The sequence below is a fragment of the Apostichopus japonicus genome, chromosome 20 (assembly GCF_037975245.1).
Source record: "Apostichopus japonicus isolate 1M-3 chromosome 20, ASM3797524v1, whole genome shotgun sequence".
NCBI classification, from domain to species: domain Eukaryota; kingdom Metazoa; phylum Echinodermata; class Holothuroidea; order Aspidochirotida; family Stichopodidae; genus Apostichopus; species Apostichopus japonicus.
In genome coordinates this window covers 29718329-29745718 of record NC_092580.1, presented here as the reverse complement: position 1 = coordinate 29745718, position 27390 = coordinate 29718329, and the positions used below count along the sequence as shown (strand labels likewise).

The following is a 27390-nucleotide window of genomic DNA, read 5'->3' as shown; positions in this document are numbered from 1 at the left end:
CTTATGAGTATTTAATAAGTTATGTACGACTATGACATAAATGACGTCATTGTTCCATTTCGAGTTATAATCTTCGAAAAAATCAAACACAACTGTAGACATTTTTTTAAGCCACTAAAACGTACGTATGTCTTATTATTAAGTTAATGAAATAAATAATGCAGAATACACTTTTATTTCTAGCATCACCGGTGCTTATTGATGGAAAGTTCAAAAGGCTTTATTATTGGGCGATTAAAAATAAGGTTCGGAGATCTCTGGCTTTGTCGAGAGAACTATTTCCGGGTCAACTGCCCTCAAGTTAGTACACATGTTCTTCTGTTCGACTCAGACGGTAACAATTTGTCATACAAAAGTACGTAGGCTACACTGTGTCATTAGAACCTGTTGGTACGTTTACGTTACAGCATTGTGCAAACGCAAGAGTGCATTGTCATAATTCCACAGACTGCATGCACCCATCTTTGTATGAGCTTACTTCTTTTCTGTAAATACTAATACCGAAAGTATCTCCTTACACTCATCCGTTTACTGGAAAATTGCCGTGTATACTCTGAAAAAGGAGTGTTGAATTTTCAACCGTGTTGGTAAATTTGCTTGGAAGTTGAACTTCCCTGGCTTGCCGTCATATTCATAATGTGTTAGGATAGTAACGAGCTAGGCCCAGGACTAACTTAGTAAACTGTCATAGCTCAAATGTAAGGCCTATAGCGTAGGGCATACCGTGACCGAGTTTCAAAGTCTTTTGACAAGATGGGGTTCAGTTGGGTTAACCACACGAAGAAACATTATGTTTTGATAACAATAGAATCACCTTTATTGAAGTGACATTAACTGACTGATTTAGTGTAACGATACTAATTAATACTATGCAACAATACAGTTCGGTATAGCGAATGAAAATTGACATAGCCGAAAACTTTGCTGCAAATAACTGCCATTCGGAGAGTTCGATGTGGTTGGATAAATATTTACTATGTTTGCATATTCTTGTGGTGAATTTTATTTTCTGTTATAGAAAGGATATAGGCCTAGGCCTATAGCCTTCGCTGTAATTCGCAACAGTGCATCATCATTATTTCTACAGTAGCCTAGCGTAGGGAAATTTGTCCGGTCTGTGACCACAAAATGCTGTGCAAAATGGTCAAATTATTATACCAGTCAAAAGCTGTACAGCAATTTTTTACATAAGAAACATGGTATTTTTTAGAAGAAAAAACTCATACCTCATACAAAACAGACAAAACTCATAACCTTCAAAAGTGCTAAGTACACACAATTGAATTTGAACCCTAGATTATATCCTGTAGGGTGAATAGGGTAACACTTAGCGGTGGAATGATTCAAAGATTAGCTGAAAATACCATGTGCATTTGGTTGATTCAAGTGAAGTCAGATTGTGCATTTTGTACCAAATTTCGTAAAATGGGAGTGATTTTCTTTGTTTTATAAAAAAGACCATGAATGCACACATAGTGTCATTTCTTTCTGAAAAAAACTTATTACCCCTAGTGTATAATGGTATGTTCCATTGTCAATTGGGTAGACCTGGTGATAGTATAAAGTTCTTTGAAATTAGTGATACGTTTTCACATACAGCATCAAAACACTCTTTGTTGTGCAAAATTAATGTTTTTTAACTTATGCCCATTATTTTTGAGAAATTAGTCCCTGGAGATTGGATTTGTTGTCATTTTTAATCACAAGTAAGAGTTGAACAGTCTCTTTGTTTACACTTGACACGGTTTAGACATTTGACCACCAGTCAGTAGCATTTGCATTTTGTATCTTGAAAAATCTGACTTTAATAGAGCTGTGCTTTTTGCTTTCCTTTGGACAGAGTTTGATCTAATTTTCAGGAAATGTTAACATGGTTTGGTTTATTGGTAAGGATGAGTATAGGTCTTCCAAATTCACAGAGATTTTGACCAAAATAGAACTAAGAAATTGGCAATGCTAACTGGTGCAAAGTAGCTCTGCTTTTAAATCTAGCACAAAGAGTGATCATTTGTCGATTGTCTTCTAAGCAGGAACTGTTCAAGGCCATGGTCTTTGTACCCCTCATCTGCCCGTTTTATGACCCATTTTTCATATATTAGTATGCATATTTTTGCTCACTGGGTGGGGGAGGGGGGAGAGGTTTTGGCCTTCTAACTCGCACCCAATTAAATGTTAAATGTCTCTAAAGTTGTCAATTTACTCAGTCTATTTATATTTGATGGTGTTGATTCAGTTGGTAGTCCATGTCAGCTGTACATTCTCATATTTGACAAACTTTTTCTCCTGTGGTGTTTTAGTCGTGTCTTTTTTTAACCTACTCTCTGTGTTATGTGTTTCACCATCACCGTACACGGTCTATGTGTTCTTTCTCATCGTCACAGATGTCTGCCAGAAGTGCTGAAGACACTTCTCTGCCAGCGGCCAAGAAGCCCCGTTTAGACGGAGATTCATCGTTCGAAAACTCACACAATAACACAAATGTGAGCTTTCCCTATGTTTATTTCCCCCCCCCCCCATCATTTCTCTATCAATTGAAGATTTCATATCCTACTGTATGTGAATGTATAAATATGTAGTCTGATATCATTTGAGCATGAAATTTACTCTTGACATTTTGTCTACCATTTCTTCACTTTTCTGAATCTCAACTCTTACTGTAGCAGGAACCTTTAATAGCAGTTCACTTTCACTTGCAAACTTCTCAGTGTCATTTACGAAAAGTAATTCACACATTGCTCTTATATTGTGATGCTGTTGCCATCTAAAACACATACTTGTGGATTCATTGTGCATCTTAAGCTGTGCCCTTTGCCAAGATACTGTGCAAAAGTTTGATAATGTTAGATACTGAAGAATTCACATCAAAATGCAGGTCATTAGCTTGACTAGTCCATTGTTATTTCAAATAGTGAAAAAAAGTTGACACTAGCAACGACTGCATTTATAGCATTCATTTGGTGAGAAGCAAATGTAAGGGGGGTGGGGGGGTTGTCTACATGCACCTTTTGAATTGTCTTGCTTAAAATTGACTTGTAACAAAAACCTCCAAATCTGTTCTGAGTTGACTGTACAATCATTACATTCACTCAAAAAATATGACCCATTGGTAATCAATCATTTGCATACTAGTCATGTGTAGGTAGTATCAATCCTTCTTGCATGATAAAAACATATATACGGGTGCAACAGCTATTCTGATTATAAGAATCAGCATGTGCTGGTATCATGGACCCATGTTGAAGGGGTGTGGTTTAAATGAATCTGATGATTCAAGGAAATACATTCTTGCAACAAATCATCATCATTGGGAGGACTTGAATAAATATGTTTTAAAAATAAAGAGGGAGTTGGGGCTTGGGAGGGGGTTAAAGGGCAGCTAGAAATGAAGTGCTGAGTTGCTGAAAAGGTGACAAAATTATAGATGAAGAACTCCTTACGGTTGGTGAATTGATGTATGCACATATGCCAATATGACACTACCTTGTTTACATCATGTAGCCTGTTTATCGTCTCAAAATTTGCCAATATGTAGATCAATCTTTTACATGTTAGACGGTGTGATGCGTTTTAGATCGAATAGGACTGTTAACCTCAAATTTTTAATGCATTAAAATGATATTAAAGATGTTTTGTAAACATTTCCGTTTGCGATATTTCCTGATTTACCAAAGATGACAGAAAATACTAGCGGTATACCGCATTGCAAAACGGTGTTCACTATACGATGCAGCACTGACCCTTGACCTTAACCCTGTCTAACAATGATATGATTTGATCTTGTATATTCTCCCTTCCTTTGCAGTCAAGTGATCCTACTATGGCTAAAAACGGAAATTCGGGGGAGATCGATGAAGGCCTGTACTCACGGCAACTGTAAGTATTGCTGTACAACAGTTTTTTTGAGGGTTAATTTTGAAGAATTAAGTGTTTATTCTCTAATAGTTAGAAAATTGATACGCATATAGAAGTACTTTACTACCATAATTGTGTTGTGAAAAATGTACACATGGACTACATGTCCCTATAATTTCTACAAAAAGCAGAGCTTAAATCACTTATGTTATGCTAGCATGATTAACAAACACAGCCTACTGGTGGTGTCATGAGTAGTAGCAACATTAAAACATACTCTATGCAACATTATTTTTTGTCTGATTTCCTGTGCTGCAGTTATGTCCTTGGTCACGAGGCCATGAAACGGATGGGTCTGTCCAACGTCCTTATATCCGGAATGAAAGGACTGGGCATCGAGATCGCTAAGAATGTCGTCCTGGCAGGTGTGAAGTCCGTCACCATTCACGATGAAGGAAATGTTGCCCTGGCTGATCTTTCATCTCAGGTAAATTTTATATCGATTTGTCAGTACGGAAATGGTCATAAGATAGGTAATGAATCACAAGGGTTAGGAGGTCAACAGAAGCTTATTTGACACCCTTACCATGTGATGATGGTAGATAAACACAGGCCTATATCAAGACTTTTTATTTTCACTGAATTTGCCCTGGTTTTCACTCTGGAAAAACATGGTAACCATAGTCTGATGAAATCTCTATGTAGTTGGTTGCACTTCATATAGAATGTTTTACACCATACCCCAACCACTCAAGTTATAAGTTCATTGTTCTGTGCAAAACTCTTTCTATATAACCAGTTGAAATAAGCCGCATGTCTCTGTAACAATGAGACTAATTTCTTACAGAAAAAGAACACGTTCACAGAGAAACTGTTACTCCGTAACTTTAAGAAAGAGGAACTTGCCTCAGCCACGAAAGGCATAAAATTTGAAAACCGTGGGCAATACCTCACTACCAAACCTAAACAAAAGCAACCACCACTGGTGTTCAAGCTTACCTATACACCCCATATCAGAACCATGCATTTGAAAAAAGCACTTTTGAAACATTGGCACTTAATCTCGCAACACGCAGAATTATCCAAACTGTTTCCAAAAGAACCGATTCTAGCCTACAAAATCTCAAAGATTTACTTGTTAACTCAAGGTTTCGTACTAACGAAGAATCAGCTGACTCTCAAGGTTCACACGAAACTCTTTTAGATGCTCTTATAGCTGCACTATGAGTCCATAAAAACTCGTGCACAGAAAATAGATGCATTTTGAGACACCCAGGCCGAATATAAAATATTCAAAGGCTACTATTGATGAAGCTCCTCCTATAAAGTTTGAGAGCAGAAACAGGTCTAGTTGGTCATAAGAACCTACGCTAGTCTCTCCTACTATTAACAGTACACTCAATTCACCTAATAGGTGCAATTATGTTTCACCATGAGGAGCATGCTATAAGTTAATGTTCCTCGGGCCCTCCCTTAAAAATACTTCAGGTTCTTGGCGACTACGTTGCGTTAGATAGTGTAAAACCGCCTACACCCCCTTTCATTTCAACTTTGATCCAGTTGTCAATGAGAAAAACAACTTCAGTCTCAATTCATTATGCAAGTGAGAGCAGATACTTCTGCTATGTATGAGTGGGAGGTGTGTTGATATTTCCTTTGAAAAATTGTAAAAGTTGTAATTTTGTCAAAAGTCATCACGTCACTCTCGTATCCTGTGTCTTGGTATAGAATCTGTATCAAAGTCAAACTCATCTTTACCATCGAAAAATTTTATCGTTTATTTTTTGCATTTGCTTTCTTTTTTAGTTTTTCTTGCAAGAAAAAGACATTGGCAAGAACCGTGCTGATGTTAGCTGTAGTCGGTTAACAGAATTAAACAGCTATGTTCCAGTCTCGCCTCACACCAAACCATTGAACGAAGAATTTCTCAAGAAGTTCCAGGTAAGTGGTTGATTGTTTTGGTTCATTATGTCATAACCCCTTTATACAACACCTAATTATATTCCGGCCATTTGATTGGTCAATTGCTCGTCGATTGCATGCAAAATCCGCTCTATTGCACTCTATGAAATAGAACCATGTGTTATACATTTTTGATAGCACTTTTTTCGATGGTAAGAGAGCAGAGAAACCTGTCTGTTCAAAACAATCTGTTGCATGAGTGCATTTTACATGGAATTATATCCAAATTTGAAGGTGTTGTATAAAACAAATAATGAATGGTTTCCATTCATGCAATAGTGCAAATATTTCATTCGTTGAAAGATGTAATATGTTCCATTCAACTCGGCTGCGCCTCGTTGAATGGAACATTCCATCTTTCAACTCATGAAATATTTGCACTATTGCACTCATAACCATTCATTATTTGTATACTAATGTAAGTTACTTAGTACACCAATCTGTACAAATGAATTTATAAAGAACTAAAAGGTAGTTGCTTCTCGATCATTCGCTGTTCATAATCTTTCGTAATAGACAATGGGGAGAGAATCAGGATCTCACTGTGTCACTGTGATTTAACAACGAGCCATTTTGTGGCCTTTATTACATGAAAAACCAACATGATTGTTATCTCAATACATTACATGTATAGAGATATTGTAACAGTAAGTGGGACTCTCTCTTCTCTTAAAAATTTTTCAGCGTCTTCATACAAAGTTCTTTTTCTCTGAAATTTCCAGAGCAAGCATATATCATATAGGCCAACAAAAGTTACTATTTTTTATTCCAGAAGTGTATCTCATTCCATGACTTTTTCACCGATTTATGTCCAAATTTGGCCAAATCCCTCTGAAAAACCATTGAACCAAGGCTTTTTTGCACACGCTCCAAAACTTGTTTGTTTCCTTGTTTTTGATAATTAAGCCCCGCCTCCAAGTCTGGTTTGTAGCAGATTGGCAATGACTCAAGCCCCGCCTCCAAGTCTGGTTTGTAGCAGATTGGCAATGACTCAAGCCCCGCCTCCAATTCTGGTTTGTAGCAGATTGGTTAGGACTCATGGCAGCTACATGTTAGATATACGAAAATGGCCACCCTCGCGACCAATTTTCAAAATTTATTGCACACTTATTTCATACACATTGTCGTACTGCATTTAATTTATATTAGGACTTCGTCTGTTTATAGCTCCATGGTTTTAGTAATATCAATTTAAGGATTGTACTGTTGTTCAGGTAGTTTTTCAGAGCAAGAGTCATGATAAGTTTGTTTGATTGCCCATCAGGTATTTTTGTATAATTATGTATACACATTGTTGTGTTTACAAGTTTAGGCTAGGCCTACAGTAGTGCATCCTATATTAGGCCTTCATTTAGTATTGGCCACATTAGCATTGTACTGGTGGTGTTCAGGCAGTTTTGGGCCAGGGTACAGTAAGTTTGTTCGATTGCCTTACAGTGTGTTTTAATTTTAACTTAAGTTTCCAACTTATATTTTAACTGTGACTCCATAAATTTAACATAATGTGAATGGGATAATACAACAACTATTAATTTGGAATAGAGTGTATATTGTGCATATCTAGAACGAAGCATCATTATGAATTAACAGCTTGTTTGGTATATTTCTTTAACCCCCCCCCCAAAAAAAAGAAAGAATTAAGAACAAAAATTATAATCTATCACATTTTATTTTCACTGGAGTATGTATAAAAGAGGAGCCAGCCATAGCATCACAACTTTTATAAGACTATAAAAATTGGATAAGGTTATGTTTATTTTAGGGATGCACCGGATCCAAATTTTTGGATCCGGCCGGAACCGGATTTTGCCGGATAGTACGTGAAATCCGGCCGGATAAAATCAAAATCATTACACAAAAGAAATCATTAATAAGAAGTAGAAGTATGAAACAAGGAGCAAATCTTAGGTGAGGTATATGCATATTACAAAGAAGGTGAAATTAAGACCCCATTTATGAGATTAAATATGACTTGAAGTGGTGTAATCTACATTCTTTAATAAAATAACTACAATATTAAACTGATGAAGGCTGCAAGAAATGATTTCACTGCAAACTTTATTTGTTGTATATAGCTTCATATAATTACAGTAGTTGTATTGTTTTGGTTGATCTTTAGAAACAGTGGGTCAGACCATTGGGAAAATTAAATTAAACATGTTAAACCTAATGTTTCCTTACTTTGAATGTTTTTATTAATTTTTGGAAATAGTTTACATTGATTTAAGTTAATACCAACACCTTTTTAAGGGATGATTCAGGCCAGATTTTGAAAAAGATCCGGCCGGATTTTGAAAAATATCCGGCCGGAACCGGATAATTTCTCACTATCCGGCTGGATAGTCCGGCCGGACCGGATATCCGGTGCATCCCTATTTTATTTATAAGGATATAAGATGTATAACTATAAGGTTATAAGAAGTATGTTTAGCTTTCTTTTGAACCTGTGATGTTTGACATCAAATATTCAAAGAATTAAAAGAAAATACTAATATGGAGAGGAACTGGGGTTGCTATAAGGGGAGGAGGAGGCCACCCATCACTTTCAATTAAAAACTTGTAATCTACTTGTACATTATTTTTTCCAAGTCATAAATCCACGAAATCTTCATGTCAAAATTATTGAGAAGGAAAAACGTGGGTTGTTTTGATACTTGGAAGTGTACACAGTTTTGATGGTAGTCACCACTACAGTCTACAGTAACGTACAGTAGGTCGATAGGCCTAGCTTTCTCAAGGTGGGCATCAAGAATATGGTCGAGTTGTTCGCCTCTTCTTATTTGACTGTTGTCATTGACGTCAAACTATATGACCAAAAATATTATATATATTGATATTGATAATTGTAGAGACAGAGCAAAGATATGAAACTAGGAATCGAAATTAGAACTTCCAGTATTGAGATACTGCATCATTGATGCTCTTGTTTATTTTGTTTTCTTACAGGTGGTGGTCCTTACAGAGAGCAGTTTAGAAGCTCAGGTGAAGATTGGGGAGTTTTGCCACACCCAGGGCATTCAACTTATTGTGGCTTGCACCAGGGGTTTATTTGGCCAGATTTTCTGTGATTTTGGCGATGAATTCACCGTTTACGACAAAACCGGGGAGCAGCCACTTAGTGCAATGATCAGTGCTATATCAAAGGTGGGTAACTTGTAGTTGTGACTGTTAATATGGTGAGATAACATGCTGTTTTAATATCCTGTAGTGTAACATGCATGTTTTAATATCCTGTAATGTGTGCTGTGGGTAAGGTGTAGTTGTGAATGTTAATATGGTGAGATAACACACTATGTTGCAGTATGTTTTAATATCTTGTATTGTGTACTGTGGGTAAGGTGTAGATGTGAATGTTAATATGGTGAGATAACACACTGTTAAAGTATGTTTAATATATTGTAGTGTGTGCTGTGGGTAATATGTAGACATGTGAATATTAATGTTGTGAGATCAGAAATATTGTCACGGTATGTTTGAATGTGTTTAAAGTGTGCGTGTCGTGGGTAACATGTTAAGCGAATATTAATGTTGTGAGCTGAGAAATGTTGTTAAGGTACATTCTAATATGCTGTAGTGTGTACGGTGGGTAACTTGTAGATGTGAATATCAATGTTGTGAGATGGAATATGGTGTTATGATATGTTCCATATGGGTTCAATATGGCTGTCAAAGCAAGAAAAGTATAGCTTGTCATTGTCAGCATATTGACCATGAGAACGACAAAACACAATTCTGCTCTTCATTTTTAGTTACATCTGATATGCTAGCAATGGCCGTTATATCTAGTGAAAGTAATTGAAAGTGGCAATCTAAGCTGTATGTTATATATTCTTTGATAAAATAGAAAACTAGTATCCCTCTTTGATCATTGTTGTTTGAATAGACCATCATTGTTAGCCTTGTATACCATCACAAAGGACTTTACTCAATTGCAAATAGTCTCCATAGCAACCAGCCAACTTGTGCACGATTTATCCATTAAGTTTGTGCAAATGAATCTATTGAGTAAATACGAAACACACATGTAGTAAACTCTTCTAATACAATCTTGTCTTTTGTTTTCTCCAGGAAGCCGAAGGTATAGTGACTTGTCTTGACGAGAGTAGGCATGGCTTTGAATCTGGGGACTATGTTACATTTTCTGAAGTTCAGGTAATATTTCCTCCTGTTTAGTTTATAGCCTCACTACTTCATCAAAGGTGTCTCAAAGTGGTCTCCCAAATTTTGCTTTTGCCAAATTTCTCTCATTTTTTACCCTTCATTTTCTTCTGTCCACATTTTAAAAAATGGCTTTTCAAACAGACTTGTATCGACATTAACATTCAATGATAACATGTGTTAATCACTGTGCCCTGTCATGTCTTGAATTATGATTGTCCGTTATATAAGAAAGAAAAAGAACTGAGGCAAGTCCAAAGTGGATTTTGCAAGCAAATTATTTAAGTGCTTTTGGTTGTGTTTCTTGCTACGATAGCTTCTCGCTATTCTCGAAAAATTCTCCGTATCGGTTAGAATGAACACTTATATAATGTGCCTAGTAAAATGTGGCAAAGAATACACACAATAAAAATAGCTTGAGCAGACATTAGGTGGAAAGAAGAGTCTCTATCCGATAGTGAGCCAAAAGGACTGTAATATTTCGGAAATTGATTTGACAGATTTTTGTGGTGAACAACTTTATCAAACATACAAGAAAAACCTTGCTCCCTTTATGAGATATCCTAGTTAAGAAGTCCTCTCTGGGAGCTTTCGTTTTATAGATCTGTGATGTCATAGTGCCACTAGGATCTGTAACCTGTTACTTTCCCTGGGCATTTCTTTTAATATTTTCAAGTAGAATGTTAGCAACGGTTAGCACCAAAACCAATGCCATCGTTAGGTCATGTTAACAGTTGAAATATTTTTAGATAGTTTACAGAAAGATAGATTTTAGACAGATTACAGAAAGTACGCGTCTGAATGAAATATAGAGAGAAAGAAAGAAAAAAATAGAAGATTGAAGCACATGTGGCTCAGTGATATCATATTTAGACTTGATCAAGTCTTCAGTCTTATGTGTGAAAGAAACACGAAATCTGTGATATCTCATAACTGGAATCACATTTTTCATGGCTTCTTTAAGAAAGTTGTTCACAACAGTTATTGCTATGATATAAATCTATTATGATGGTCGGCTTTTGTTGTCTTTCTTTAAGTTTAATAATCTCCAACAAAGCGACGCTTTACATTTATCTGAAGGGAGTCTGCAATTAATTTTTGCCCTAATACCATAATTTTTGTGTATTTGTGAACAGGGAATGACAGAACTGAACAGCTGTGAGCCAAGGAAGATCAAGGTCATCGGGCCGTACACATTCAGCGTAGGGGACACTACAGGTTTATCAGACTACAAGAGAGGAGGGATAGTCACGCAGGTTAACATGCCCTCGACCGTCAGCTTTGTAAGTTACATTCTTTGAAATAGCACAGCTTTGCTTCAGTGTGTATTCTTATATCTTGTCTTACCATAAAAAGGCATCGGAACTTTCAATTTCCATGCAGTGAAAACAAAAGTGTGTCTAATTCGTTTTAGAAATTTAGAGCATGCTTGAATGTAATGATGTGATTAAAAATAAAAGGCAGTCATAAAAGTGTTGGTCAAAACATTTCTTAGAAACTTGCACCTGAAATCGTCTAGGCAACTATATGGCCTGATGAAAGTTTATATGAGTTGTCTGCAATTGCATGAAGAAAGTTTAGTAAAGAATTTTGTCCCTCGTGACTTCTTAAGTGTAATACTTTTATGCCTCTCACACCAGGTGTCAAAGGTCATTGAATTTATGATATGATTGCCTTCTGGTTGTTTTGTATAATCAATCACCTTGAGAATCATTGTCGTGTATCAGATATATGTTGTGACACGTCAGATGCCATTGTGAGTAGAACAATGGCCACAAGGAAGGAATATTAAGATTTACTCGCTTAGTCCAAGATCATTCATTCAGCGCTAAAAGAGACCACACAATGAAAACAGATCTCTGGAAGGAATACAATCATTTCAATGTAAATGAGTCACCCATCCATGCAGGTTCAAATGTGATTGTTAACACATTAAAATACATTAATCTACTTTCTAAATATTGTAACTGATTTCTACATGAAAACTGCCTGGGAAATTATAAATGAATATTTTTTTGGCTAGAATAGGGACTCCAACCAGTGACCTCATGATTTCAAGTCCTGTGCTCAACTAACTGACCTATTACTGCCCTTAAATGGAAGGTGGGGATCCCCATACAGCCCAACACAGCAAAGAAAATGGTTCTTGTAGGGAGTCACCACCAACATAGAGCTACTGTATACAGCTGAGTTGGTAGAGCACAGACAGGTCTTGTAATCCTAATGTCAATGATTCAAATCTCATTCTACCCACAAAGTTCTTTGCACGTTCAGAATTGATTTTTAAAATGGGCAGAAAAACTTAACAACTACTAATATGCTTTTGAAAAGAACAGAATAGAAAAACTGCTGAAATTTTATGTCACTAAAATGTGCAGAAATCTACTGTATTACTGAGGTCATCATTTTTAAGCAAAAGCAGGCTATTGTAAATATGTCTGTTTGTGTCTGTCTGTCAAAATGTTGTTTTCATGTTTCCATTTATAATTTATCTAATGAATACCATTAAAATAGATTGTAACAGATAGGTCATGATTTATGTTTGCAATTGACTCTGAACTGGTATGCATTTCTTTCCCATATTTCTTATGTTCTTGTCAAATTATGTTTGAACTTTTTTACCGCACTTTTACAGCCTGCCTTTTTTTTGTGCTTAACTGTCATTGTTCACTCATTCAACCTGATGGTCGAAACATTCTCAGCTCAAAACTTTATAAAAAAAATGACCTTAACTTTGCTCCACAGAAAACCCTCCCAGAGTCTCTGGCTGACCCTGAATTTGTTATCACAGACTTTGCTAAATTTGAAAGACCTGGACAGCTGCACATTGGTTTCCAGGCTTTGCACAAATACTTCAAAGAGTGTGGAAGTTTACCAAAACCAAGAAACAAGGTGAGTTACTTCACAATGATAAGACCTGATTTATTCATCTTTTTCCTTTGAATAGAGAACTACTTGACTAGTAATGCTGAAAGAATTTTTTCTCTGTGAGATTGAAGGAATTGTTTATTACTGTATATGTATATAATGTATATGGTGAGTTGTTGAGTATAAGAATTATTTTAAAACACATTTGCCTGGCTCCTTGCATTAGCATAACTGAGAAGTATCGTATTGGTGAAAACAGGGATAGATATTTCTGAAATATTGTAATAAATTTAATACGTCAATTTGGTTTAAGTCTTGATTCAACATTTACAACAGATAGAGAAGTGGTTTATTGGGCATTCTCAATGTGAAGAAGTAAAGGCTGCATCTCCATTCACTCATTAGCAATCTGTGCTAGTTATAATATTGAAACCTTCTTATATTGGCAAACCAAGCAATTTACAGTTTTAAGAGAACAAAAAGGAAAGGAAAAAGTAAGACAATGCAATTTAAGTTTCACTCAGCTTCAAGGATCACACACTTTACAGGTACAGATAAAACTGACTGTATCAGTTGACAGTAAGGAAGGAAAAGGAATCTCTAAGATTGAGTCAAATTAGACCATGAAAACTGCACAGGAATTGTATCAGTATTGGGGGGGGGGAATAATAAATTAAAAAAAAAAAAAAACACAAAAAGTAACAAAAAAACCTCAAAAAATAAATTGGTTTGATTCAGGAAGAAATCAGCATATTGTTCCCATTTGCTTTCAATGAAGAAATTTGAGATTTTGTTTGTGTAGTTTGTATGTTAAATGCACAAAGCTGCAATGTTGTCTTAAATATTACCCTGGCCACTTCTTTAGACTGGAAAGCAGGGATTAATTTAGTGCTTGAATTTTTAAATAACACACAAAATACTCTGCTACCTGTGTACAAAACTGCTATACATCTTTACACTTGTATAGCAATTCACCCATTTTGAATAGAGCGCTGTGAGGCAATACGGGATAAATTATTCACTGGAAGGCCTCGTCTGGTTCAGAAAATATTGACTTTCGTTTGAATTGAATCAAATGGAGAAAAAAAAAACTATTAGCAAACTGCTCATCTTCCGCAAAAAGCCTGTGTAGGAAAACATGTTAAAGTTAGGTCCCTACTAACTTTTACATTAATTAACAAATGACATGCAAGCTTTTCAGTTATGGAGTGTTGAAGGTGTTTTTTTTTTATTACTCCATAAAATCTTCCCTCCCTCCAACTAGGTGGATGCTGAGAAATTCATCTCTATAGCCAAAGAGATCAATTCCACTTGTGGAGAAAAAGCTAAAGTAGAAGAAGTGGACGAGAAGCTCTTGGAACTGCTGGCGTACAATGCAACCGGTGACATCTGTCCAATGCAAGCAGTGATTGGTGGAATTGCTGCTCAGGAAGTCATGAAGGTAATTAAAAGAAAAAACATCTGATGTGTGAGACAGGTATCCTCACAGTTTACATGAGATAATTTTAGGAATGAAGGGAGGAATGCATGTCAGTCATCATTCCCACCCTGCTCTCCCAACCTACTTCTATGCTCTCTCCCCATCCTTCCTCTTGCCTCATTTATTTTCCTCTCCTACCTCATCACTATCTTCTTCTGGCCCATCCTGGCCCTTTACTCCCCTGTCTCATTCCTTTCCTGTTTCTTCCATTTCCTCTCCCAGTTAATCCATTCTGCTTCCCCCCACCCCTGCATTTTCCCACCCCATCCAGTTCACTCATCCCTCTCCTCTCCTACCCTATTTGTTTTCTCAAATTTTCTTCCTGTATACTATGTTCATTATGCATGTGTTTCTGTAAATGTCAAGTGTTAATATTTTTAGTACGACTTTAATGTTTGTCAGTGTCATTATCTGTCCATACTATGACTGACTACTGACGTTTAATTCCTAATAACTAGCTTCCATGGCATGGTTTTTAATGAATGCCTTAAAACTGGAATGATTTCTTTCCTTCGTTATCCCATATATTTCATGCAGATACATCAACTTTTTTGATATGATAATATTCAATCAGTATACTGTTTTCTCATTCTCTCTCTCAGGCCTGCAGTGGCAAGTTTAATCCCATCAAGCAATGGCTTTACTTTGATTCCTTGGAGTGTTACCCCGAGGAGGGGGAACTCACCGAGGCTGATTGTAAGGCTGTAAGTAGTGGATCTCAAACTTTTTTGTGGTTGATGTCGTCATTCAATTTCAGGACAGTTGCTTGATTTATTCTTAGTCATCAAAAGTCAACTGTATAATGTGCAAAATATAACGTTCCCTCCGAAGGGGATATCCTAACTAACTTGTACAAGAGCAGTCGGGGGCACTCTTGGGATCACTTTGGAACTCCAATCCTTTATGGAACTATGCAAGTGAATAAATGTGACATTGTTGTGCTTCTTCCTGTGTTTGCCTGGCTCAATTTATGCCAGTTGTGTTGCAGTGTAGATAGTTAAACGTGATTACCTAATGTAAATCGGCACAATTAAAGAATTGGCTGTTTAATTGTCCATATTCTCTCCTTCTAATCTTCTACAGACAAGTGACAGGTACCAGAACCAAGTCAGTGTCATGGGTGCAGAGTTTCAGAAGAAATTAGGAAACCAAAAATATTTCATGGTGAGTCAATTCGCTTCATATTGTTAAAATTAAATGTTAAATGGCAAATACTTTCACCAGAGTTAGGCTGTCACACTATGAAATATACATCACCTTACTTAAGTTGAAGCTATAACACCAACAAAACCAATATCATCAGGGGTTGAGAATACCATGCAAACTTAATACTGTCCTATGCTCAGCCTTTAAGAAATTTCTGTTGATTTTTCAGGCTAATAGGAAGTTATAATAATCACTAGAGGGCCTTTTTTTGTCGATAATGGTGGTAGACACTCTGGTAGAAGGTTTGTCCTTCCCAGTAGATCAGGGGTTCCCTAACTGGGGTGCATGGACCCCCAGGGGATGTGTGAGTCCATCCCAGGGGGTTCGTAAGACGTTTCTGAAGGTCAAAATAGAGTACTTTTTGTTGAGCTAACATCTGATATGTCATATAATTTAGTCATGTACAAAAATCGTACCTATCGACAAACTCTTTTCGCATTACATACGCATATGTTGCCATAGTAGTACCGTACCATGCATGTGATACTTGATCTTTTACGAAGCATTGTTATGCGTATTATAGTATAATAATGACTCAGATCGTGTCTCGAAAAGTTGAGGGTTCGAGGACAACTCTGACATCCACAGGGGGTTCGTGGGGGGATAAAGTTTGGGAAACCCTGCAGTAGATGATACTCAATTCCTAACATACCTTGGAAAAAAGGATTGGAACAGTCTTTGTCAAATTGTACCGTTCCTACACAATCGACTTTAATAATTCATAATTCACATTTTTCCTTTATGATGGACAACTTTCTGTCGAGTCTGACAAGATGCACCCAACTACTTATTGTCAAACCAATTATTGGTAACTAAACCTCGGTGACTTTCCTGAGAGACCACTTTAAATGCTTTGCAGTATATATATGTATGTCTTATAACTGAAAATGATTAAAAACTGGCTTTACTCTGTCTGATATTTAAGGTTGGTTCTGGAGCCATCGGTTGTGAACTTTTGAAGAATTTTGCCATGATCGGTCTGGCCTGTTCTGAGGACGGCTGCATCACCATCACAGACATGGATATCATCGAGAAATCAAATCTTAACAGACAATTTCTTTTCAGACCACATGATGTACAGGTGAGTGGCATTTACCAGAAAATAAAGTAGCTTTAGGTTTACGGGGAGATCTTCATCTATTGGCTTTGATCTCTCTGCTCAGTTCTGTTCTGTTCTGGTTATGAAACTCATTCTTGTGGCTTTTGTGGTAGTATTATTCAAAATAACAACAGTCTATTTCATCTCGCGCCTAACTCATCCCTCAGATGGATTTTGAATGGAACGCAGTTTCAATTTGTATCACAAATCCATTGGCCATCAAATACTTTATCAAACAATGTTGTCCTTCTCATAGGCAGTAATGGAGGTGCAATATTTGAATACAGATGCAGATTAGATCACTATCTCAGAATCTGGTACCCAAAGAGTTTATTCATTTATTCAACAAGAGAGTAAAAAATTACTTTGAAGTTTGAAAAGAGCACAGAAGTGTTTTCAGAATGGGAATCAAAGCTAATTACCTTGTTATTTGTAGATCCTGCAGTCGGTCACTTGTAAGATAGAATCTTGCAAAATATTCATCTGCTCCTTCAGAATTGATTTCAAATTTTCCGGTCAAGTTTCTGTTTGCTGATTTTCTCGTTTCATTTTGCAGTAATCTCTTCTCTCTTGACATGCATCGAAAAAGCTATGCACAAGGTAGCCGATAACTCTCTTAGACAAAACACAGCTAGTGAACATATTAAAAGAATTGTCTCGTTGCTTGCTTTCACAGCACCCCAAATCCACGAGAGCGGCAAAGGCAGCAGTGTCCATGAATCCAAGCTTAAAAATCATCCCACATCAAAACAGGGTTGGACCTGAAACAGAGAACATCTACAACGATGAATTTTTTGAGGGTCTGACAGGAGTGGCCAACGCTCTCGACAACGTCGATGCCCGTGAGTCTTACCTTCATGCTTATTGCTTAGTGACGTTCCCCCGTGGAAATTAAAGGAAAATGTAGAACAAAATGTGAAACATGAATTTGGAATGGTGCGAACTGACCGAACCAAATCAAATGGAATCATCCCATTGAAGGAACTGATTTTATCACATGTCATATACACATTTGACCATGTACAGTTAGCGTCCTTGTTTGCTGAGTGTATAAAGAATCCCACGTGTGGACCCACATTTGGTCCCACTCTGTCTCACGTATGGACCCACTCTGTCCCACGTATTTGACTTAGTGTGTTCACAATAGCCACAGCGTGACATTGTTAAAGCTATTTCCCCCTTGATTGTTTGTATTTCCGTAGGTATGTACATGGATCGGAGGTGTGTCTACTACCGGAAATCACTGCTGGAGTCTGGTACCTTAGGGACCAAGGGTAACGTGCAAGTGGTACTCCCCTTCTTGACCGAATCGTACTCCTCCTCGCAGGACCCACCCGAGAAATCCATTCCCATCTGCACCTTGAAGAACTTCCCCAATGCCATCGAACACACCATCCAGTGGGCTCGAGATGAATTTGAAGGGCTCTTCAGAAATCCACAGGAAAACGTTTCCCTTTACATCAAGTACGTGTAAGGTCTCTTTCTTGAGTAACGATGAAATAGACTGCAGTGTAAGGAATCGGATGCAAAATCTTAGAGGAGCGAAGAAGCTGAAGACTCATTCTTCACCCTTGAAATTCTCCCGTGAAATTCAGCAGTTCAAAATCCTGACCTATTTATCACAAATTTGCTAGAAAGAGCAAAATTTGGCACTTATTGTTGTAACCATCTTCAGAGAATGTACAATACTTCAGCCACGAAAAAGCATAAAGTGACCATTGGAACTTATCTAGCACAATCATATTATTTCAGTTTATGGAATTATGGTTACTCACTGTCAATTTTCAGTTCCATTTCTGTATCAATTCTGGATATTTTTTACTGAAGTAAAACAACCAGTTTTAACATTGTCTCCCTTCTATTTTTCTATTTTAGTGATCCCAAATTTATGGAGAGGACACTGAAACTTTCAGGTGTTTTACCGGTAAGTATCAAATCAATTAATTAATCAATCAGTTAATGAGTAAAGTGTGTTTGTTATTAAGATTTGTTAGTAGTGGATAGATATTAAAGGTAGATAGTAATAATAAATGTAAGATGGATGGATTGGATCATCGATAATATATATTAGATGAATTAATTTATATATAGGTAGATATAAATAATATATATTAGATGGATATATTAGATATAATATATTAGATAGATAGAGATGATGATCATGATCATGATCATGATGATGATGATGATCATGATCATGATGATGATCATGATCATGATGATGATGATGATCATGATCATGATGATGATGATGATCATGATCATGATGATCATGATGATGATCATGATCATGATGATGATCATGGTCATGATCATGATCATGATCATGATGATCATGATGATGATCATGATCATGATGATCATGATCATGATCATGATGATCATGCTGATGATGATGGACAATATATCTTGGATGGAATTGATATTACAAACATGGATTGGGCATACGTTGGATCGCATGGATGGATAAGTATAATTTGTAGATTGTCGGTTGGATAACATAACAGATGGATTGATAATATATTTTGAGGTTTTTGGGGTAATACTGTCTGTTTGGATTTACACCACATACATTTAGATGAATTGATTACTTCAACAAACGAATATCGTACTTAGTTCCTTCTCAATGTTCTTCAGATTCTTGAGACACTCTGAGCAACGTTTTGATATATTTTATTTTAAATTTGTGAGATGCACACCTAAAGTTGCTTGCTTTTATGATAGGGCATATTTCAGATTTGCTACGTTTGGAAACCTCTTAAATGAAATTGCATATTTGTACCTCAGATGGATACACTAGAAGGAATAAAGAGAACCCTCATCGACGAGAAGCCGGCCTCTCATGTCAACTGCATCCAATGGGCTCGTCTGCACTTTGAGGAACAATTCTGCAATCAGATCAAGCAACTGCTGTATAATTTTCCCCCTGATCAGGTAATGGAAGAACCCAAGACTATCTCTGTGTGCTCAGCCAGGGGGAAGAGGGAGGGCTGGGGGTGGGGGGGGGGGGGTGGGAGGGTTACATGTTCTTATTGATGCTGGTCAGCATGGTGTGACCTTGTCATCCATTATTATGAGGACATGCAAACATTGTTACTGGGCATGTAAGACCCAAACATGGTTTTGGGCAGTGGCGAAGCTAGGGGTATTGGTCGGGGGGGCGAGAATGGTCTGTAGGGGCGCTTTCGACACTATTTACGCGGAGCGCCACCACAGGTTGGCGTGGAGCGTACAGAAATTTTTTGAGTTAAGATACTCCCTAGATCGCCGGAAATGACACTTTCAGGGCCTTGCTTATTTGCAGATAATGTGACAAATGTTAATAGGTAGATGAGAGCGCAATAAAAAAGTCAATAATCGCGAATAAGTCAAAAGTGGTAAAAAGCTGAAAAGGGCGCCAGCAGTCCATTTGAGTCCGTCAGAGGGGGCATTCGCCCCCCTGACTGTATGGACGCTCCGCCACTGGCTTTGGGTAGAGGGAACACACAAAGCATTCTAGTTTACTGTTATGGTTCGCTCTATTTTCATGATCATGAGGGTGCTACCTTTTTTTAAAGCATGCATTACACTGCTATAAAAGAGTAATTTTGCTGTCTCTCTTTTTTTCTGCTTTACAGTTTTTACCAAATGTTAATAAAAATTGACTACTGATTGCCGTGGTAAATAACTTATTCTCTGATATGAGTGTATATTTTTGGTCCTACTCAGGTGACTTCCTCTGGAGCCCCCTTCTGGTCTGGCCCTAAGCGCTGTCCCCATCCACTGGTCTTTGATGTTAAAAAAGTGAGTATCGGTGATCAATTTATCTCTCTCTCTCAGAGATAACATGATATTGTTCATATAAGAAATATTGCCTTCACCTAGCTTGAAAGCTCCTTACAATATCTACATGTCATCTTTTTTTTTTTTGGGGGGGGGGGGTGAATTTTACTAATTGTATGGACTTATACACAAACTGAGATGCCCTTGTTTACCCAGAAAGAATGTTTCTAGTGATTTCACTGCCCAGGTATATTTTTCTTTTTAGTATTAATCACAGTTAGAAGTGTGAAAGCTAGATAAAACTAGTCACGGGTAATGAAAAACTGCAATAATACTGGTTTTTAACTATCCAGAAGTACAGAAACAGTTGATCAAAGTCATTACAAACAAAATCAGCTCCCCCTATCTTATACGTAAGATAGTAGTGTCTGATGCAGTAATCAATAACACATTGTCTTTCATTGCCTTCAGGATATGCATGTAGATTATATCCTGGCCGCTGCCAATCTGAGAGCGGAATCTTACGGCTTGGAACAGATACGAGACAGAGACTACATCGTCAAAGAATTAGAGAAAATCAGGGTAGCACCTTTCAAGCCAAAGGAAGGTGAGAGAGATATGTACTTAGTTATCTTTAGCACTAATTGGGAAAAAAGAAAAAATATTCCATGTCTCTAACTCTGGGGTGGGCAACCTACGGCCCGCGGGCCACATGCGGCCCTCCAGTGATTTTCTTGCGGCCTGTGAGATGTCTCAAGAAAAAGAAAAAAATTGATCTATTCTACATCATCACAAAAAACGAGCTAGCTGCTGAGAATTTATCGGCAGTAATGAGGATGTCAGGTAGGCCTATTATCCCCATTAATTATCAACTGTAATGTATTGACATTATGTTTTTGTGAATATAGATTAAGAACACACACCTATTACTTGAAAGTCCTCGGAATCAAAGGTTTGAAATCAACAGCAGGTCGTTGGTTTGGTGCGGCCCAGTCCATATTTCACTCACATCTGGCTCATTCATTCAAAAAGGTTACCCATCCCTGCTCTAACTCTGGATATTGTTGATTGATGGGAATCTATTTTGAGTGGGTACATCCTTGAGGTCTTGCCTTTCATTGGGTCACAGAAAGTGTACGCTGCAATTTCAAAACGGCTAATGTTCTTCAAAAGAGAGGATCTTATCTTGTCATCCATGAAGCTATTAAGATGTCAGATTTTTAATTTAAACCGAGCAGGGACCCTTTCAGCAAGGAATAATTTAGCGCTCAAATTCTTGTGAAGCAGTTTTGAGGTTTATGAATTTGGTTTCATAAATACTGGAAAATGATATCATTCTGTGCCCTGAAAACTGAATACATATTTGCATTTGTGTAGCAAGTTACATATTTGAAATAGCTATCTCGAACATATTATGCTCCGTTTAACGGGAATTAAGTTGCAGCTTTCTGCATTGTTTGAAAGAGTTCATTTTAAGGCCGAAGTATATAAATGTCTTTCATTAGCAAGCAGTCATATTTTAATTTGGTAGTATCCAGATTTTTAGTGTTTTGTTTGTTAACTTGTTGTGTTTAGTTGTGAAGTTTAAGTGAATGTTTTAAACTTGATCCTACAAATATTAACAATGCAGTGATGACGTATTAACATCCAGTAATTTCCTCACGGTTATTTTAACATCTATGACTCTTTTTATCTGTCAGGTGTGAAGATTTCCGTCACTGACGCAGAGGCTCAGGCCTCATCGCAAGAGTCTGCAGACGAGGAATCGATACAGTCCCTTATTCACGCCCTCCCTCCTCCCAGCACACTGAAGGCTGTGGTTATAAAGCCTCTAGACTTTGAAAAGGCAAGTAGCATCTCACTAAATTTCCCACTCAACATAAAGAGTGTCGTGTCTGTGGAGATATTCAAAACTGTTTTGAAGACATGTCACCTGTTTTCATTGTTATAATTGTTATGTTAACTCTTATTGTATATTGTGTACATATCTTTCACTCTCTTTTGTACAGCGCGGCGAGACTTTATTGTAAGTTGCGCTATATAAGAACTGTTTATTATTATTATTATATCTGAAGGGGGAAACAAAGAAGCAAGGTGGGTTAAGAGAATATAGATTGTGGTCTGAAGTTTTCCAAGGCAATGCTGTTTGATGTTCATTGTTGGTAGTTGAAAAATTTAAGAGGGGAGTATTAAATTACCTCTTCATTGCAAATACTAAGTTTGCTTTATAGAATTAATTTATACTTGTTACAGAGGAAAGTCCTACTCGGTGCATGTATTTTGGACTAAGAAATGTAGTAAGTATTTACTGAGGGCATGGACTTGTTATGGTACCGAGAATGGAATTACTGACTTGTGATATTTGGTGTTCTAGAATTTACTAAGTATCATAGCATGTTTATATTCTCGGTGGCATTGAGAGCCAGCCGGGCCCAGGAAAAATTATGTCACTGTGTCCCTTTTTGAGGATATCTATTTTCCTTAACTACATTGTAAGAACAAACACATATTTCCATGGGCCACCTGAATGACAAAGGGCCCCTGGGATGTAGCCCCCCCCTTCCCGACTTTGTTGTCAGGCATGCATGTACTTGTTACTGAGGTAAGTAATACTTGTGATATGTACCTCTGTAAGTACTTCCAATTTTATAATTTATTGTTACTTACTGGCATTTCAGGATGATGATACCAACCTTCACATGGACTTCATATGTGCAACCTCAAACCTCAGAGCAGAGAATTATGAAATCCCACCAGCTGACAAACATAAGGTATGCATGCTATCCATCCCATTTTTATGCCAAAATGTTTGTTTCGTCGTTTTTAATAGTTGTTATAATGTTCCCAGCCCGTTTTGTGTTGATTTACTCCTACACAAATTTACATGAAACCAATTTTTTCTTGAAATTTTTTCCTTGTCAATTTCTGGGATATAATGAATGAAAGTGGGTCTTGATGCCTTGTTTACATGGTATTAAAGGTGCCGACTGTGGTAAAAAATGATTTTTGTATCTCCCTTGATGATGAATCAGGAAGTCCAACTATTGATTCAAAGTGATGTTTTGTATATCTCTCTTCTTCTTTCAGACCAAAGGTATCGCTGGTAAGATCATCCCAGCCATAGCAACGACGACATCAGCAGTGGCCGGTCTGGTCTGCCTGGAACTCTTCAAGATGGTGAATGGTAACAAGAAACTAGAGAGTTACAAGAACGGCTTCATCAATCTCGCTCTGCCATTTTATGGATTTTCAGAGCCCATTGCAGCCCCTACTCAGGAAGTATGTACCGTTTCTTTTCTAATTTTTAAAAATTTAATTTTTTTTTTTTTAAATTTGTATATAATTTTTCATATCTATATTCACTATACCTAGACAGGAATTATCCTGCACTGCAGTCATATTCACCTATGAAACCCATCCACCCTGATGTTAACATTGCTGTATGAATCATCACCTCATGTGTTACCACTGCTGTCAACTTTAAAATTGGGAGATTAGATACTATGTCATGCAAATAATTGTTTTTAGTGATGATTAGAAAATGTCCAGATGCAAAAGAAGACAAAAAACTCCTAAAACTACAATAAAGGTGATATTTTATTTGCATTTTGCGATTGAACATGGAAAATTGCCATCGACAGTTTGAAAGACTTTTGTCACTGACAATTCTTGCCAGTGTTAAGAGGAAATAAAAGAGGGCCAGGTTTGGTTCGACTGGATAGCCTTTTTTTGAGAACGTTGTTTCATCGTTCCATTTCTTTCCGTATTTCAGTACAACGGCATCAAGTTTTCTCTGTGGGACCGCATAGACGTTAACGGCATCCAGCAGAACGGCGTGGAGATGACCCTGCAAGAGTTTCTGGACTATTTCCAGAAAGAGTTGAACCTGGAGATTACGATGCTGTCTCAAGGCGTCTGTATGCTCTACTCGTTCTTCATGCAGGCTGCGAAGCTCAAGGAGAGGAAAGCGCTCAAGTGAGATTCATTTTTATCACAGATTCTTTGCTTGTGGTATATTGCTGTAGGGGGGAGGGTGGGGGCTGATATTAAGTAGATTATATTGGCATCAATAGTACCATTTAAGATTTTAGTAAATGAATTAGCATTCCTGCCTTATTTCCAAGATCTGGTGTAACAAAGGAAACCAGTGTTATTTGCATTACTTCAAATTGGATTTTTTTTTTTTATTTTTTTTTTAAGGATATGAACCAACATGTTTGAATTTTTGGAGTCCTTAGCAAAATGACATAATATGCCAAACTGACTTCTATTTAATTGCAAGTGAAATACAAAACATATATCCCATTGCTGCATGGCATAATTTTGTAGCAGAGGTTTCAGTCAGGTGCAGGCCTAGATTTCTGAGAAATGCATTTGGTGTAACAAATGACATTGGAAGTTATTTCGCTGTATGTTTTTGTTCTTATGTTTGTGAGAAACATAGGATGCAAAGCGATTGAAAATTAGCCAAATATGCAATATTTAATTTTATGGTTGAAGCATGTAATGTTCTTTCATAGTTCCATTCTTGTAAATGCCTCTTAGCAACACTCTTGAAGCTAATTCAAACCTTGATAGCTGCATTCAGGGTGTACTTGAAGATTTGTGTCTTTTCCCTGTCGCCATTGGCTACGTGCAGTTTACTCGGGACAGTTCCTTAGTTAAACCGTCCGTATCAAGCAGCGTGTACTATGGGGTTCATAAATGTAATCAACAATTATTTCAAATTTATACAACAAATTTACTTCTCACTCTTGAATATACTACGGCATCAAATCCCACATTTAAACTAAAATCGGAGAACCAATAAACAAAGCACGTTTTCACTTCTCTTTCAAATGCATGATGACATTTTTCTTTTCCCAGGATGTCAGAGGTCGTAACCAAGGTATCCAAGAAGAAGATTCCAAAGCACGTCCGTCATCTGGTCCTGGAAATATGTTGCAATGACCCCGAGGGTGAAGATGTGGAGGTCCCCTACGTCAGGTACACCTTCCGTTGATGTGTCCTGTCGCAGCGTCCATCATCCCATACTGTGCTAGTTGGGACACTTGTTCGTGTAAGAGTTATCCTCTGCATAGATAGGCCTTGTACATTTTTCTCTTCAGTTCTTTGTTTTCTTTTCCTTTTCTAAGAGTGTGAGGCAAAACTACTTGCGGATTTGATCCGCCATACATCCAGAAGTATGTAGAAATTTCAAGTCTCATAGATAGTAAATCTTCTAATTTAGATGGAATTGTCACTTTTGAGTAGTCTGATCAGGGTAATAGTTTTGCTTTTTGGATCACAGCTTGACATTTTATTTGACAGTCATCATATTAAAGGCATACATATCATTGGCTACAACTGTCAGCCTCAAGGAGATAATGCCTCTAGGTAGGAGGATATCCCATAGTTTACAGAATCGGTGTCATGAATCAATGTTTGGCAATCCATATGGAGAAACATCTCTAAGACCTCTACCACACACTATAGCTTGTTGTGCTGCATTGTTAAACATACGCCATTGCTGAGTACAGCTTGGGATATTGTAGTCTAAGAGTCTTCATGAGGCTTACTTAAGGCATAAATCACTGAGAGGGAAAAGGTGGATCATGGTGTGGGTTCGTGGGGCACATTTTGATTTACTATGTAACAATTTCAGAGCAAGAATTATTATAATTTTGGTCTGTGTTTCTAGTCACAAAGACAAAGATCGTCATGCTAACGCTCTTTGCACTGTAAAGTCAGCTACCTTCACAAATAATTGTTAAAGTTTATCCGTCTGTTCAACTGTGTTACTAAATGATCTCTAAAGCAGGTAGTTTGCTATGTAGTCGATGGTAAGGAATTATATATATCAAAGTGATTTATCTCTGTTCCCAAAACTCTAGCTGTCTATTTAATGTGAACCCTATCAACATATCTGACAGTTTGCATCAGTAGTAAGTAATAGTAACAGACTGTAGTTATATATGTCTTGCTTCTTGCAGTGCCAACAAACATGTTCTTCATATTGAAATTTAATATCCTAACAAAACCCCTGTTTAAAGCACCCTGTGACAATTTAACCAAACCTGCGGGGATAAGGGGTTTATTAAACCTGCTGGGGGAATTGGGTGCGGCACAGAATAAGGTTTGGCGGTTTTTCAACACATGAAAATGAGTAATTAAAAGTTTCCTTTCGATTTTGAATCTCTTCATTTACATATTATGGTCATTTACATATTAACATATACAGATGGGCATAATTCTAAATTATACTCCATTAGTCAAACTTATGACTAAACTGTAATGGGGTTTTCGATAAAGATACGGTTTGGAGATCAATGCTAACAGCTGCTCCATCAACACCAATCATATGATGTAGTCATGATGTAATTTCAGGGTAAGAAATCAGCAAACAGCCAGCAGGGCAAGCCCAGGTCTTGTCCATTACAGCATTGACTAACTGTATACAAAATGTGAAACATTAAATGTGTGTCAACTATGTTATCATTCATCAGATCAGTATCTGAAACTAAGGAAGTATTCTCTCATTTGTGCAAAATCTTAATCTGTTGCTAATAATTTAATATGCCTCTTTGTTTTTGTTGGAGTTGACTTTTTGTGTTATATGGGAGTTTTTTTGAGTACTAACAACAATGATCTGTCGACGATGATATTCATCATACACACACACATAATGGTAGAGTAGTCAACTATTCACTTAAACACAACATCATTAATAATGCTTTTTCTTTCCTTTTTGTACCAGTTTTGTCCATAAAATGCTCTAATTGTTTAAATCTAAGAGTAGCACTATCTTGTGAACATTCTTGTTAAGATTAAAAGTGCCTCAATAAATATACAGATGTTGAAAAATTTGTGTCAAATTTCAATATTTTTGGCTGTGATTTTTATTTTTTTTCAACTTACACATTGCTCCCCAGGTAAATAGGGTTTGGGTTAATTTTAGGTTTGTTTGCAGCCTTCTTCTTCAGTAAACTGAAAGTGGCTTTGCCAGTGAAAATGGTCAAATCCA

At 37.1% G+C, this 27390-nt stretch overlaps 1 protein-coding gene across 5 annotated transcripts; it reads left to right on the top strand.

The window, feature by feature from the left end:
- The first annotated feature begins 186 nt into the window (after window positions 1–186).
- On the top strand, window positions 187–27230 carry LOC139961084 (ubiquitin-like modifier-activating enzyme 1). 5 transcript variants are annotated; one of them, XM_071959953.1, is made up of 24 exons: window positions 187–300; window positions 2382–2480; window positions 3803–3873; window positions 4171–4339; window positions 5659–5793; window positions 8761–8958; window positions 9883–9966; window positions 11109–11255; window positions 12718–12864; window positions 14105–14281; window positions 14923–15024; window positions 15404–15484; window positions 16452–16607; window positions 17302–17467; window positions 17828–18089; window positions 18501–18549; window positions 19413–19559; window positions 20334–20408; window positions 20859–20994; window positions 22088–22233; window positions 23066–23158; window positions 23475–23666; window positions 24160–24362; window positions 25254–27230. In XM_071959953.1, exons 1-24 carry the CDS (start codon window positions 202–204, stop codon window positions 25387–25389), a joined length of 3270 nt encoding a protein of 1089 aa, XP_071816054.1. In that variant the 5' UTR covers window positions 187–201; the 3' UTR covers window positions 25390–27230. The 5 variants fall into 5 exon arrangements, with proteins under 5 accessions (XP_071816054.1, XP_071816055.1, XP_071816057.1 ...); XM_071959954.1 differs by having other exon boundaries at window positions 296–355; XM_071959956.1 differs by lacking the exon at window positions 187–300 and adding an exon at window positions 327–466.
- The last annotated feature ends 160 nt before the right edge of the window (window positions 27231–27390 follow it).

Coding starts and splice junctions, on each gene's coding strand:
- LOC139961084 (XM_071959953.1), top strand. CDS start 202: ATGGAAAGTTCAAAAGGCTTTATTATTGGGCGATTAAAAATAAGGTTC. Junction 18,550..19,412: donor AACTTTCAGGTGTTTTACCG/GTAAGTATCAAA, acceptor TTTGTACCTCAG/ATGGATACACTAGAAGGAAT. Junction 24,363..25,253: donor AAGGAGAGGAAAGCGCTCAA/GTGAGATTCATT, acceptor TTCTTTTCCCAG/GATGTCAGAGGTCGTAACCA.